This window comes from Emys orbicularis, chromosome 1, assembly GCF_028017835.1.
Source record: "Emys orbicularis isolate rEmyOrb1 chromosome 1, rEmyOrb1.hap1, whole genome shotgun sequence".
Lineage (NCBI taxonomy): Eukaryota > Metazoa > Chordata > Testudines > Emydidae > Emys > Emys orbicularis.
The window spans coordinates 11461364-11477540 of record NC_088683.1 but is presented as its reverse complement, the minus strand read 5'-3'; the positions used below and the strand labels follow the sequence as shown (position 1 = coordinate 11477540).

General features: G+C 53.4%; 1 protein-coding gene across 8 annotated transcripts in view; it reads right to left on the bottom strand.

The window, feature by feature from the left end:
• Positions 1-16177, bottom strand: part of PLXNA4 (plexin A4) — a 612559-nt gene that overhangs the window by 67866 nt on the left and 528516 nt on the right. For all 8 annotated transcript variants that reach the window (XM_065423502.1, XM_065423501.1, XM_065423503.1 and 5 more), the window contains 3 exons: positions 10227-10461; positions 9473-9615; positions 4401-4669 (listed from right to left, as the gene is read on the bottom strand). In XM_065423502.1, coding sequence (XP_065279574.1) covers positions 4401-4669; positions 9473-9615; positions 10227-10461 — 647 coding nt within the window. The remainder of the gene's footprint in view (positions 1-4400; positions 4670-9472; positions 9616-10226; positions 10462-16177) is intronic.

Below are 16177 nucleotides of genomic sequence, written 5' to 3'. Positions count from 1 at the left end.
CATGCACAGGACAGCCCAGGGGTGGCAGCAGCTTGCTGTCCTCTTACTGAAGCAAAGTGCAGAGCATTGGTTATTACTGGGATGCGCAAACCAGATAGGACTAAATCAAAAGCAACTGGAACCTTTTCCTACCTACCAAAATGACTGCAAATCTTTATTTGGAAGTTTGGAAAAGTCTGGATTAACTTATCTCCCACCACACGCCATGCCCTGCACTTTCTGGCTTGGATTGAAACTGTCAGCATACTGTGTGAGATATCTGATGAAGTGGGCTGTAGCCCATGAAAGCTTATGCTCAAATAAATTTGTTAGTCTCCGAGGTGCCACAAGGACTCCTGTTCTTTTTGCTGATACAGACTAACACGGCTGCTACTCTGAAACCACACACACAAGGATATCCTGGAAATGTCCAACCGGGAGGGCTCCAGGGGCCAAGTGCCCCCCATGTGTAGCTCCAGGAAAGTCACTGTCTGGGTTGGCCATAAGGTTCTGATTACCCATCAGGAAGAAGGAGAGTCTGTGAGACTTTGGGCAAGTCACTTAGCTGCTCTGTGCTTCACTTCCCCAGCTGTACAATGGGGATCACAGCACCGCCCTGCCTCTGGGGCCTTTGAGGAGAAATACATTAAAGATTGTGAAGCCCTCAGACACTGCGGTGATGGGGGCCAAATAAATCCCTAAGGTGGATCCAAACCAGTGGAGGAAATTCACCTGTCACTGATTATCAGGTGATAAAAGGCCTCCTCAGAATTGTGAGGCAAGTCCTGGGGCTCTCACTCTGTTACTAGTCAGTCCGTACTCAAGCAGAACCCACGGTGACTCTTCAGTGGGAGCTCTGCCTGGGCAGGGACTGAGTCAAAACCTCCACGCCAGACACCAGTTACACCGGCATGAACCAGAATAACTCCAGCACGGTCAGTGACGCTCCTCTGGATCTCTGTGCGGTTCCTTTCTCTCCATTGCTAGGAAACGCAAGTTTGCTGAACCACCAGAATGTCCTTGTCTTTCTTGATGCCGCCTCTTTGCTCTTGGTGTTCCTCACTGCCCCGACTTAAAGACTTGTCAGTTTCCTTTGGTTTCTAGCTAGTTTTGCTTCCTGCTTTTCATGCATAAGCCAGACGCTGGGGGTCTGGATGGCAAACATTGCAGGGGCGTGGGTTTGTATTTTCGTTCCTGTGTCTTTGTATTCTGGGAGCAGCCTCCATTCAGACCAGAGCCCCACAGTACTAAATGCTGCGCAAACACACATTAAAGATCCCCCTTCCCTAAAGAGCCTGTTTTAGATTTAACACTGTTCCCATTAGAACGTCTCCATTCCCATGGAGACCTCTTGCCCGGTCAGGGGGTGGTGAAAGCAGACCCTAAATTCCAGGCCCTGTCTGACCTGACCATGCCCCTTTTAAAATTAAACCCCTCCTGTATTATGCAGCCCGGTGAGCTGATAACAAGCCCTTGCGAGCCCCAGAGTCTAGTTTGGGAACTCCCGGGTGCCTTTTCTGTATTTCCTTTCCTGCCACCTCTGGCTGTGAATGCAGATTTCCCCCTTTCGAATCAGCCTGATTCGCCCACCCACTTCATTCAGTGATTGCCACTAGCCTGTCGGTCGGTTGCTGTGTCCAGAGGTGAAAGTAAGCCGGGGTAGTGGCGGCGGCCGGGAGCCCCAGGCCCTTTACATCGCCCCGGGCCGCGCTGAAGGGCTGGCTGGGGGAGTCTGCCCCAGCCCCGCCCCTTCCGCCCAAGACCCCGACCCTTCCAGTAGAGCCCCCCCACCCCCCCGGACCCCGGGGGGACAGTGTACCGGTAAGTTCCTTAAGTTCCTTTCACCCCTGGCTGTGCTCACATGGCCCATGATCATGGAGTGTCATGCAGCCTGGTGCTCACATGACCTGTGTTCATGGCACAGCCTGACGCCTGCTGCTCCCGGAGTTTCACACGACCCGCTGCTGCAGCACAGAGATGGCCTGATGCTCACAGTGCATCCTGTGGCCTGGTGCTTCGCGAGTGTCATGCAGCGCACAGCTTGTGGCCTGGCACAGAGCCCACACTGCACCACATGGCCTGATGCTGCACCCTGGGGCAGTGCCCATTCTGCATTATATGGCCCAGCCCTGAAGCCTCATGCTCACAGCATGTGACAAATCCAGTTCCACATCGATAAAGAAAACCGAATGCCGTGTTGGCCCTGCCGGCTCTGGGATCCAGTTATGGATCTAGCATCCTCAGGACTATCACTGAGATGCTGCAATGGGATTTTACCAGCTAGCGCCAGATGGGAAACCCGCTCCGACCGTCTCCTTCCTCCTGGCAGACATGCTGACCCAGACAGTGGAGGGAGGGATTCGGGCTCCGCAAAGGAGTGAGATTGCTGCTTGCCAGCAGAGGATCCATGGGGCAGAAGGGGTTGAGCACGAAGCGACCTGGCCCCCATCATGGCCTAGCAACAACCTCATTCGCATTCCAAGGCAGAAAGCCGCCCGGGGGCTTTCGTGTTCCCTTGTAAGATCAGAGGGTTCTGTTCCGGCGCTGCCCAGCGGGGGACCTCTATTTCAAGAGAACAAGCACCTCGCTGACCTCTGCCAGTGCGCTCCCGTCTTGCACTCAGGAGGCAGCTTCTGCAGGAGCAAGTTCCAGGGGACTCGTGCAATTTGTCAGAAGGAGGATGGGGCAGAGAGAACAGGTGGAGGGAGAAGACAAGGGGGGTTGGGCAGAAAGGGAACAGTGTCCGGAGTGGAGGAGGAGAATGGGGGAAGAAAAAAGAAGCAGAGACAAAGGGAGGAGAGGGAAGGAGGAGTGGGGGAAAAGAGAGGATGGCTGGAAGCAAGAGCAGGAGATGCACAGATACCAGAGAGGCCTGGGGGGGGGGGGGGGGGGAGGAATGGCTGGTGGGAATTTTGCCAGCAAGGCTGCAAGCCTAGAATTATGACAGCGGGTAGTTACTGTACAAGAGTAAAACAAAATAAAAGCGAGAGCCGCTTTGTGCTCCTGGCTCCCTGCTCAGCAGCCTCAAACGCTGAGAGATGGCTGCATTTGCTCTCTGTTCCATCGATACTGCTCAATGGGCTGCGTGCCACGTAGCGCCCTCCCTCGCAGACGGCACCCCGCACTCCTCTGCCAGAGCCGCTCGCTCCGCTGTTAACAGCACGGCCAAACTATACTGAGGGCCAATTTCTGCTCCGTTTATGCTGGTGTAACTCCACTGAGGCCAGCGGGGTGACTGTGGATTTACACCAGTTTCACTGAGAGCAGAGAGAGACCCGGAACGTCTGGCTTGTACTGGGAAAATCAAGCAGGGTCAGGCAGGTGACCCATCCCATTGTGCAGAGTTACTGACGGGGACAAGCTGGGAGTGATCATGCCCTGGCAAAAGGGGTGAGCATTAGCTGAAGACAGCACAGTAGCTTTATTACTAGAGGACTTCCATGCATTGGTGTTTTAAATGAGACCCTTCAACTCCGGAGCTGTCCAGCAGGACCCAGCCCAGACTTCTGCCCCAGCTCAATCACTTTGATTTGCTCAGTCTACTCTGCTTCCTGGTTTCAGGTGGAGGCAGAAACGCTGTGGGTGCAGTGGTTCCAGCTTGGATCATACCCAACATTCCTTGAGAGCTCCTAACAGACCCACGGCCCCCTGGGACTTCACAGTCACCACTATACTGCTCATTGGTGCCACTCAGGACTTGGCAGCCACAGCAGGGATCGAATTTGCATCCCGGTGCTCCTAAAGACAGCGCTTGAATGGAGATGCAGTCCCTATCACTGGAGCTGAAGGCGACTCTCCATTTGCTCATATTGGAACAGGGACTGTGACACACAGCTGAGCAGTTCTGGTGCCATGCAGTAGTGGGCAGTGATGCACATACACTAACCTAGTGGTTGTCAAAGGTCTGGCTCCTGGGTGGTGTATTTATATGGCCTGCATGACGTACTTAGATTATCAGGCTTTCATTTAAAAAAATAGTCAGTTTCTAACTATTGTGACTTCAGAAACAACCTTCTAGATGTGATCTTCTAGATTTTTTCCCAGAGATTACAGATTGAAAACTTGTCTGCAAGCAAAAAACAAACACACAAGCACAACCCATCACTCCTGACACTGAGTATAAGCGAAGCAGGAAGGACTGCCTGAGTCTGCAAGCAGCCTGAAACAATAACTCAGGGGACTGGAATGCTCCTGCCCCAGGTCATCTGATTGGACGATCAACTTTAAACCCCAATAGTGACACCTCAGTGTCAACATTAACTATTTAATCACTGATTATTTTAGTGGCTGGGGAGGACCAAGAGTGGGAGCTGCTGCTGGGAAGGAAATTCAGGGAAGGGGAGAGTACCAAAGAGAGGAGGATGCTGCCAGTAGAGGGCAGCTGTGTGCACACACTAGCCAGCAGCCGAACGGTGACTCACCTCCTCAGCAGCAGCTTGGGGTGGTTTTTGCTCTCCAAGTTCTTGTCAATGAGGTCGGCCAGGAGCTGCTTGAGGACATCGGTGGCATACTCCAGCTTGCTCTGCAGCACGGTCATGATGAGCGAGGCCACGTTGCCACGGTCCCGCATGGAGAAGCTGCGCTGGGACTCCAGAGTGCGGATGAAGGACAGCAGGAACACCTTGTTGTTGATGAGTTGGGCGAAGAGCTTCAAACCCTTCTCTACCCGCTCCTGCCGATAGCCAGGGACCTGGGGAAAAGAGAAAAATGGCTTCCTTTATATTCAAGCCACCATAGGGGCCGACTCCGTGGGTGCTCCGAGGCTCAAGCACCGACAGAAAAAACTAGAGGGTGCTGAGCACCCACCAGCCACAGTGGTAGGGTGACCAGATGTTCCGATTTTATAGGGACAGTTCCGATTTTTGGGTCTTTTTCTTATATAGGCTCCTATTACCCCCCAACCCCTGTTCCGATTTTTCACACTTGCTGTCTGGTCACCCTACACAGTGGTTCCGGCCCCTGGGGCTGCCCGCCGATCAGTTGTTTGGTGGGCCCAGGGGTGGCCAGGGGAGCATCAAGTGGCTGGCAGGAGGCACTGGGGGAGGGGGTCCGGGGAGGGGGCAGAATGAGGGCAGGGCCTCAGGGCGCAGCAGGGGGTGGAGCACTCCCAGGGGGAAAAAAAGTCAGCGTCTGTGAAAGCCACTAACTCTCCCCTGATGTCATGGCCTGATGAGGTCCCACTGCAACAATGTACACCATTGTAACGAGGGTCCAGGCCATGCCAGCTCCTACTAACCCGCCCCTACCCAGGCACTCCACCCCATCGGCACTTGGCTCATGCCAACCGTGACACTAAACACTCCTGTATTCACACCCTCCACACAAATAATCTTTGTACAAAATATGCCTGGCGAGGAATCATTTGAAAACTAACAACTCACTGATCATTAATATTCTTGCATAAGGTACGTACATGATGGGTATTAAGGGTTGTGAATATATGCTGGCATTATAACTGAAGTCTGTGTGAACCAGCTATGTCAGGGGGAGCTGTTAAACGGGTCTATCCTAAATAAAGGAATGTGTGTTTACCTCACTTTACATATAACCAGTGAACAGACCCATCAAGTTAACGTGGGGTGGAGGCAAACCGCACACTAACAAGTGGGGGAGGAAACAGGTTGGAGTGTACATCCAGCAGGAGAGAGGAGCTTGGGCTGGGTTTTACTTTTCAGAAGACTCAATTTCAAAGGTTTCCTGATCTATAAAGACAGGGGGGTTGAACCGGAAGCGATAAGCAACTGAATCAGCTGATTGTGTACAATATTACTGTATTGTACAAGTATCTAGAGTGAGGCCTTTTCTGAAAGCTAATGACGCACAATGATTAATGCCACGTGAAATGTCTGTATTAACACTATGTAAGGAATTACGGATACTCATTGATATTCGGCTGTACAGTCTGCCCAGACAGGAGGGGATGTCACAGCTCTCCACCTGTCTCCTATATACATTAAGCATGGTGGAATTAGAAACAACGTAAGCCCCATTTACACAGGGGGGATGGGAAGCCCGCGGGAAGGGAAGAACAGCATGAGATCATCCTGCCTCTTGAAACAAAGTCATTTAACTTTGGAAGATATAAGCAAGGATAGACGCCATCTTTGGCATCCATCCCTAGGCAGACAGAAGATAGCAGAGCTCTTTCAAGCTGAGAAAGATGGGTCCTTCAACCAAGGCGGCGTTGAAGTCTCTGGAACAGAATATAGGTGAGAAACCTACTTAGGCAAAGATCTTTCACCTAAGAAGACAAGGGAAGCCAACACCTTGTACTTCTGAGGAAGGTCCGAATTGAGGGAGTCAGCCATGGCTGGGAAGAAGAACGACTGGTGAGAGAAACCACCTGGAACAAAGCCTGTATCTTGCTAGATTAAATCTTAGACTTGTAAAAGTGTATTTTGTTTTGTTTTACTTGTCACTCTTTCTCCCTTCATTCCTCACACAGGAGCTCACTTCATCCTATGTACATTTTGTTAACAAATTCATTTCCTTTCTACCAGCTACCCACTCCACGCGGTGTTTAAAGGGGAGGGGGTATTTACCTGCATTAAGTTAATAAGCTGTGATGTCCTTTCCTGCAGCAGCCCCTGCTACTCCAGTTCACACTGACGGAGCTCCTCCAGCCTTCCCCTTTGCACGCGCTGTTTGCAATCCAGCCCCCACTCCAGCTCGCCAACCCGCCTCAGTCCTCACCTATCGCAGTGACTATTCCAATCCTGCCCCCGTCCCAGAGCTCCGCCAGTGCCCCTCCAGTGCTGATTTGCAGCCCCCCCCCCCCCATGTCATTCCATTCCTGGGCTCCTGCACACAGCTCAACCGATAAACCTGAATCCTGATGACCTGCATAACCCCTGCTAGTCTAGTCCTGGCGCATGTTCCTGTATGGAGCCCGGCTGAACTGCATTTTCCATTCCCCACCCCGTGCCACGGTCCAGGCCCGGGGCCTAGACAAAGGCCCCAGGCTCGTTTCCACACATCACCTGAACCCTGAATGGCAGCGTCCCAGGAGCTGCCTTCCCTCCTGGGACAGCTGTCCTGCCAGGCGCCTGGCTGCGGGATGGATGGACTGAGGGTCGGGCTTCCAGATTTGGTGTTTAACTGCCTCACTGTCAACTCCTTTAGAGGGGTATGTTTTTTCCCAGAGATTACAGATTGCAAACTTGTCTGTAAGCAAAAAAACGAACAAACAAGAACAACCCATCACCCCTGCCAGTGAGGAAATAATTAGCCCTAACTCGCTTGCTTGCATGTTTAATACTGGCTAAGCCCATGGCGACTTTGGAGCAGCATAAAGTTTATTTCAGCTGTGTCTGGAAGTAGTTAATTAGTTAAAAGGTGGTGGGGCAGTCAGGGGACAGGTAGGGTCATAGGGGGGCAGTGAGGGTGGGGGGTTCTCAGGAGGGGGCAGTCAGGGGACAAAAAGCAGGGCGGCTTAGATAGGGGGTGGGGTCCTAGGGGGCAGTTAGTGGCAGGGGTCCCAGGAGGGGGCAGTCAGGGGACAAGGAGCGGGGGGGGTTGGGGGTTCTGAGGGGGGCAATCAGGGGGTGGGAAGTGGGAGGGAGTGGATGGGGGTGGGGCAGGGGCGGGGCTAGAGCGGGGCTCCTCCCCCCAGTGTCCTCTTTTTTGCTTGTGGAAATATGGTAACCCTATCAAAGGGTCAGAAGAAATGGTTTGATTTCTGAGCGCTGGAAGGTTTGGTTGTCCGAAAGGAACTTGGGAAAAGCTCTCGCTCTCTGTGTGTGTGTGTATATGGGAGCATGCACTAAGTGCATCGTATGGGCCAATTTCTAATCTAGTCCATTGGTGTTTGCTAGTGTAAATGAGGGCAGAATTTGGCCCTAGGCGTACAAGCACCTTTGGGTGTGCACATGTGTGTGCAAATGCACTGTTTGGGGGAAACTGTTTAAAGCCAAATGAGGAGAGTTTGTGGAGAGCAGGACAAGGCCCAGGGTAGGTCTGTGCTCCGGGTACACGGCTGTCCCATGCTCACCATTAAAAAGCAACATCCGCCTCTGGTTACCACAAAGTAGCATCCGAGCTGCTTCCCTTTCCTTACTGGGGAGTGAGGAACAACTGGCCTCCCTGATAGCCTTCCTGGGAAGATGCTGGCAAACAAGGAAGCTTGAACGGCCACTGCTCTATGCAAGCGTGTTTCTCTAGCGTTAGCTGAATTTCAGCCCCCATGAAGAGGAGTGAGAGCATCAGCTACATCCAATTCCTCCAATGTCCAGGGTAGAGCCTGTGCCAGCTTCCCCTATGCACCTCCGTCCTGGCCTCAGGCATTCCCCGCTAGCCCATTCCTGGGCTTCTCCAAAGCACAGAGCCTGCCAAGATTGACAGGGAGCTCTGCCAGCGCACCCCTCAGGCTTGGCTCGCAGCACGCCCCAGCTATCCCAGCCCAGGTCTCCCTGGAGCCGAGCTTGGCTGCTGTGCCGAACGCTGACGTGGTTTTTTGCAATGTGGACAGACGCTCACTTGGGACTAGTATACGGCTCACCACACTCCCTCTCACCGGTGATGTAATGCATCGCACCAACCCGCAGCCCCCAGCTCAGCCGCACAATAGGCAGGTTCCCTGGGCAGAAAAAGCCCAGGAAAGCTGAGCTCCCTCCAAGCCCAGGGGGCGTTTGAAGTGGAGCACTAACGGGGCTAGTTTGTTATCCCATCACCAAGAGCAATGCAGTTACAGAGCACGTTGTACATGTTAACAAAATAGCTTCTCTGGGTGCTGCCAATCCTTTCTGAAAGTACTGCCGCGCCCATGGGCAGCGCAGAAGTCCTGAGTGTGCTGTGCCCACGGGCAGTGCAGATATCCCGGGTGTGCCACACCCCTGGACAGTGCAGATATCCCAGGGGCACTGTGCCCATGGGCAGCGCAGACCTCCTGGAAGACACCAGAGCCCTGGGTAGTGCAGAGGTCCCTGAGCAGCACAGATGTCCTGGGGGGCGCCCTGCCTGGAGGGCTGCACAGACGTCCTGGGGGCCAGTGTGTTCATGGGCAGTGCCCTTGCCAGGGAATGCTGCAATGCCATGGAAGGGAATGTGGATCTGCCGGGGGACCCATCTCTAGTGTCTGTTCAGCGAAAAACTCAAGAGCACACTCCAGCAGGAAGAGGACCCGATCCCATGAGGAAGTTAATGCAGTGGAGACAGGCAGACAGGCAGACAGACACACACACACACATCCTGGCACTCTTCAATATGGACACCTCACTCATTGAGGTGGAACGCTCCCATTTTTCCAGGTCTCCCCCCTGTGAGCCTGGCATCCGGGCTCATCCGGGAGACCCACCATTATTTCAGCTGTTGCAGAGCAACCTCCCAGGGAGCTGAGGTGGTGTCTTGATGCTGCATCAATACAGATTAGGCCGTGTCACAAGGCAGTGACCTCGCTCGTGTCACTCCCAGTGTCACGGCGCCGCGACAGACAGAATGGGGAGGCAGGGGCCGAGCAGGCAGCCGGAGGGAGGAGATGGTCATTGTTCCTGCTTACCTCCAGATCCCGCAGGACAGGGTGGTCTTCAATGCCAGGGAAAAGCACCCTCATGGTGTAGGTGCGGTAATCAAGGAAGGGGATGCCAGCGCCATCCAAGTCGCTCGTCAGCTCGTGAATGTCTGTCTGAAGCTCTGCAAAAGCTGAGACAAAGAAACCCATCCCCAGTGAAGCGATGGTCCAGATCCACCCTGACCCTACCTGGAAGGAGGTCAGGCTAACACCTGTGCGGGTGTCACCAGTGATGGGGGAGGAGGAGGATGTGCAGATGGAGAGATAGGTGGGGAAGGAGCAGGCTGTACTTGCTCACCCACCAGCCTCTGCCCAAGATGTAATGCCAGACAAAGGCTCCATCTAGACAGAGCCCCATCCTGATTTAGAAAACTCAGTTTTAACAGGGCTCCAGCAAAGCCCATTCTTATCACCGTTTGTCCAGCCTGGGTGGATGGGGCCAACCTGTGTCAGAACCAGAGATGGGCCTGACTGGGTCTGAACGCTCCTGAGCTCCAAGGATGACTGGCTCCTGTACTGGATCCAGATTCAGTGGCCGAACCTTATCTTTTGAATGGACCCAACTGGATCTTGGATCTAAACTGGCCAGAACTTTGGAGAAGGGTGATCCAAAGCCAGATCCAAACTTGGTGGATTGGGGTCCTCTAGCTAGAGCTGTTTTCACTGCAATCCTTCAGGGAATGAATATCTTCCTTTCAGCATGCCCTCTGCCAGGCCTGGGGGCCCCGCCTCTCCATCGTACCTTCCTTGCACTCCAGTGCCACCCTGGACTCCAGGTTGTCCATCTGCATCTGCAGTCGCTTGAGGGTCAGGTCGCTCTCGCGGGACTTGCGCTTGTACGCAATCAGCACGGCCACGATGAAGATGATGAGCAGGCCGCCAGCCACGGCGATGCTGACGATGGCCGGCAGGCTGAGCGGGCTGTCGGGAGAGATGTAGACCATCCCCGGGGAGAACTCCAATCCTCCCACTCGAGCCTACATAGGAATTAGCAAACAGGCACGTTACAAACACCAGCAAACAGGACCTCCCAGAGCCTGGCTACTCCTCAGAGGAACTCTAACCACCTCAACCTGCAGCAATAGCACCTGAGCCAATGATCTTCCCTGCTCTCCCAAGCTAAGCAGCGTCTGAAGTGCTCAGTGCTTGGAAGGGAGACCGCTAACCCCAGAGAAGTGGTGCCAGTGACATAGGAGGTGGCACACTTCTTTCTGACTAGATACTGAGCCCAGCATGGTGCTATAGGCTGGCGTTAGCAGTAAAGTTCACGTGGCATGTGATCTATAAACACCTTCTTGTGTGAGCAGGTGTTGTTAGAATTATTAGTCCTAGTGTCCTGGCTGAACTGCAGCTTAGGTATGTTCTGTCATCTGCTGCCTGACCCTGTTGTGCTGTTCTGCGCTGATCCCACCCCGCCCCAGAATGTGCATCGGCCTCTCAGCTGCGTTCTGATGAGACAGTCCCGGTTACTGGGCAGGGTGCTAGAAGAAGCCAGATGACATGTCAAATCCCAGGGACAGTTTGCAGAGCTGGGAGGAAGAACAGTCTTCTACTGATTTGTAAAACTGAACAAACTGGATCCAGAAGCCATAGGGGACGAATAAACACGGAGCCCAGCATGTCCTCTTTAGAGTGAACGTCCTCATCAGAGCCCCTGCTCTGGTACTCCAGGGTAACGCAGAGCAGGGCTTGGCCCTAAGGCGTTGCTTTGAACGCTTAGTGCCCCTGGCTATTGCTTGGAGCCGGAGCCGGAGCTGGAGCCAGAGCCATCCCTTGGGTACCCGGAAGTGACGGATCGGTTCTGGATTCGTCACTTCCACCCTGGGCCCCGCATCCCCCTAGGGATGGCCCCGCTTGGAGCTCTAGGTGGCCTCCTAGGGGTCACTTCCTGGTTAAGAGATACCATGTAGCGGGCACCCCTACAGATTGTGTTGCTGACCCCCGGATTGGATCACCTCTGAGATGGCGCTGCTGGGAGCCCGTGTGTCGTCAGAGCCTGCCCATAGCTCCAGACTGCAGCCCTAGAGGGTTAGTTGTTAAATGCTGTTCCCAGCCATTTTTATAGAGTGGGACACTCTGGTGGGCTACACTTGGGCATGGGCAGCGTTACCGCCTTGGGGTGGAGCCCCACGAGCAGTGGTAGCAGACAGGCAGCAGGGGAGGGGAAGGCGGTGGCTTTGCCTATAGAGCAGCGTACGTCACTACCATCCCCAGAAGCTTTATGCAGGGCCTGTGACCCAGTCAGCCTTGTCGCTGGGGTTAGCCGATCCTGCCTGAGCTCTTCTTCCCCGCCAGGCACGGCAGGCCCTGCCTGAGACGCTGGCTGCTGCCGAGGAGCACCCAGTGCATTCCAGCCAAGCCTCTGCGCCAGGCTGGAGCCGCCCCGTGCCACACGGCCCAGCTGCCCTGCAGCACGCAGCACCGATGGCCGCTCCACCCAAGTCATTCCCTGGAACTGGGATTGGGCAAGTGGTCTCAGCATGTGGCCTGGTCCCTTTCTAGCACAGTTCCCTCCATCTTAATATGAGCCCCCCACCCCCATATTCCCAGCCCCCACAAACATCCCCCGCTCCCGGTCAGGGGGCCAGCCTCATTCTCCCTGCCTGTTCTCACCTGGCAGCCTGCTCCCTGGCCTGCCACCTCACGTCTCTGCCCCACTTCACTCTCCAGGGTGGGGGCACACAAGCCACCTCCCTGTGCCGCAGTGGGAGCCGACTGGCACTGGGAAGCTTGGCTGAGGGAGAGGGCGGGGCCCAGCAGTGGGCAGAACAGTGGGGAGGGAGGGAGGGGCTCACAGTCCCCGAGACCCTCCGGCGTCCCTGCTGAGCAGGCTGGCAGGAGGCACACCCAGGCTCCTGGGCAGGCAGTGATCCCGGAGAATCCAGATGTGGCTCCGAGTTGTCTGGGGAGAGATCGCTCCTCCCCTGCCTGCTCTTTCCTCCTCGCATGCAGGGACCTGTTTTTCAGGCACTACTTTGCTAGAGCCGACAGAAGGAATTCTTCCCAGCGGAGCGCGACTCTCGTCCTACACGCGCATACTGCCGGTCATGCTGCAGGAACGCCACGTGCCTCACGCACTGTGGAGTTATACACAGTCCCAGTGGGGTCAGAGCAGGGGTGACCCAGAAAACACGTGCTGGGGGAAAGAGATTTTTTTTCACAACAGGCTGTGGGGCAGCATTTGTCAGGGATTCTTTCATGGCCACACGGAGCAAGCATGACCTTGGATTTCATGGTCTTGTCTGCAGGACTCACCCACGGTAAACAGCAGGGAACTAAGCGGGCCAGATCTTCAGCGGGTGTAAATCGACACCTCCCCTCTGTGCCGTTACCCTGACTTGCACAAGCTGAAGCTCTGGCCCAGCGTGTCTACCATGGGAAGGTGAAGGGCTGAGTGGGCGCTGCTGGGATTGGGATTGGGACCTGCGGCTCTAGGGCCTCTGCATGTAGAACCTGCTTATCAAGAGCTTGCTAAAAATGAAACACCCGCTCTAAAGACAGCGAAAGGAAGCCTGGATTTCCTCCAGAGGGTTCCTGTGGATGCATGCGCCATGCATAGTGAAAGGCCGCTCTAGAGACACGGGCACTGTATGAGAAGGAGAGCCGGGTGTCTGTCCTGGGGAGTGTACAGGAGCTGCCGAGAAGCAGGGATGGGATTAAGGAACGGGAAAGCTAAACTAAATATGAGACAATGCTCCCTACCACAGAGACGGATCAGCTCATTGGCTTGTCTCCCAAAATGAGGCTGCCCTGTTGCTGGGACCATTTAACATGGATTGGAGAATGGACGGGATAGAGCAGTCTTGCCCTGCCCTGGGGGACGTACTAGATGTGATCAGACAGTAGGGTGACCAGATAGCAAGTGTGAAAAATCGGGTTGGGGTGGGAGGTAATAGGAGCCCATATAAAAAAAAAGCCCCAAATATCGGGACTGTCCCTATAAAATCGGGACATCTGGTCACCCTACCAGACAGGTTGATCAGTAGCTCCTAGGATTCTGTGAGTTAACGTCCTTGCTCTCAGCTCTGGCTTCACAGGAAGCAACCTGGTTTCCTTGTCAGTTTCTTCTTCTCTTGCCCTCTTTGACCTCTTGTTTGATTTCACTGCCCTGAGGCTAACAATCTGAGCCTCTTGCAAACATTCTGCTCAGATCCTTCCTGTAATTTCGAGGACTGGGGGAGACAGAAATCAGCGGGAAGCTGGAATCCTGCACTTTATATATGGTCCAAGCACAGAGCAGATGCCTCCATATCCTTTCTATACACACATGGCCTGGCCAAGGACCTCGACCTGGACATGCTTTCTGGGAGTGAGACTCTGTGTGGTATCAGGTCTCTTCTCCAGCCTCAGGCCAAACTGGAATTCAGCACCAGTGGCAATAGATTTGTGCCAGATCCTCTACTCACAATCTAGCTTACGACAGGATGATCATTGTGCTAATTCTATTGTTGCAACAGGACTCTATACATCCCAGTACATGCTCCCTCCCTCCCAGACTTAGCCCTGGAGACCTGACCTCCACACAGGAGTGACTAAGGATTTGGGAGACGGCCTCAGTTGAGGTTAAGTGCAAACCTTATTCTCGTCGTCGTCCCCCCCCGCCCCCCCCGCCCCCTCCTCTCACATACTGTATATGCATCTCTCTCCTCTGCAGCTTCTCCCCTCTGGAAGAGCCCTCCTGCGCCTCTCACCTCAGTGACCCTTCACCCCTTTTCATAGCTCATCTCAAAACCATGCACTCGATCCAGGTCTTTTAGTTTTCTCTCTCCTCCTGTTATTTAACTCTGTCGCTGTTTTGCTGATCCTTGCACTGAGAGCTGACCGAGGGAGGGAACACGCTGACATCAACATGAAACACTATCACCGTGGTTTCCTACTTCACTATCCCACTTGGCAATTGTTCATTCATTCTCACAAGCCCTTGTGGACCTAGGTAAGTGTTACCACCCCCCAACTTCCCAGCAACAGGGACGTTCAGTGATTTGCTCAAGATCACACAGCATATCACTGGCAGAAGGACCCAGGAGATCTGACTATTAATTCCCACCCCGCTCTTCATCTTCACAGTGGAGTTCCAGTGAAACAGCGAGGCACTAACTTGAGGAACAACAGTGTCATACCGGAGAAGGCATTCCCCAGAACAGCTGTTCCCTGGGTTAATTCCAGCTTCCATGCCATTCCTAAAACGGCGGCTTTTACTGCAGGTAACTGTCTGTCCTTGATTCGCAGCTCAGCCATTATCAGAGCAATGGCTCTGTGTGTGCAGATTGATGGTATTAACTCGCCCTTAGTGCACTGTCATGTTACTGGTTTCAGAGCGGTAGCCGTATTAGTCTGTATCAGCAAAAAGAACGCGGAGTCCTTGTGGCACCTTAGAGACTAACACATTTACTTGGGCATAAAGCTTATTAATTTGTTAGTCTCTAAGGTGCCACAAGGACTCCTCGTTCTTTTTGTCATGTTACTGATGCTCACAAACATGTTTAAACGCCACCATCTTCCCACGGTTCTAGTGGGGCCTTTCCTGTACATGGGGAGCCTCATTCTTTGACTCTCTCTACCTGCCCCGGGCTGCAGTGATCAGAGAATCCCTGTGTCGTGGAAAGGCCCGATTCTGCTCTCAGTCTCACTGAACCCCTTGGGTTCATTTGCCATCCTCCTGCCTCATGGCTTATCTCCCAGGCCTTGGCTTTGCCAGCCCCTGACTGAGCACCTTTTCAACTACATCCATGAAAATGCTGGCAGACTCATTATGTGCTCTTCAAAAGCCCTGGAATTAAAGCAGAGAATGGCATCACTAGTGCTTCCCTTGGAGGATCATAATGTGCTCTACAACTGTGGATGAATTGAGCCCCGCATTATGGCTGGCACGGATTATCACCTCCATTTTACAGCAGGAGAAACTCTGGCATAGGGAGGTGAAGTGACCAAGGCCACACAGTGAGTTTGTGGCAGAGTCAAAAATGGAACCCGGGGCGTCCTAACCACCAGTTCTCTGCTCTAACTCAGAAAACACTCTCTCCTTACGTACCCAAATATTATATCTCCAGCAACCTCTACAGATTTCTCATCATTGAAATTTTAACCAAAAAAAATCTACCCTACCAGCTTGTGGAGGGAGGGGAATAAATTGATCAGGGTCAATCAGAAACATTGCTCATCCACATTTGCAGACAGCAGCCTTGTCTGTTGGCATGCCCAGGATGTAATATCATTTGCAGATTCATTTCTTTCAACCAATAGGATTGTAGAATGCAAATGATTTTGCTGACTCATTCTGTATCGACAGTATTCAAAGTATGGAGAAGAGGAGGATAAAGGAGTGGTATGGAGGGAGGAGGAGGAGCTACCTCTCAAGCCACAATTTCACTAATTAATACTAAAAATAATACTAAATTATGCCGGTGGCAGCGTAATCTTTTGGCACCAAAGCCCAAAGATCCATTCACCCTATGGTCAATGCCCTGCACTTCCATTCTTTTCCTAGGTGGCAGATTTTAACCCTTTCCATGCTGACTATTGCTGCAGCCAGCGCTAAGCCAAGCAGAGCACTCTTCCCCCGTGGGAGCGTTTGGTGGCATGGAGGCATCATGCCACATACATGTAGTCACACTGCACAAATACTTTGGCACCACACAGCTGATCCCATTCGAAGCAGAGAAGTGGGCTTCTACTGAAGGGATTCCCTATAAC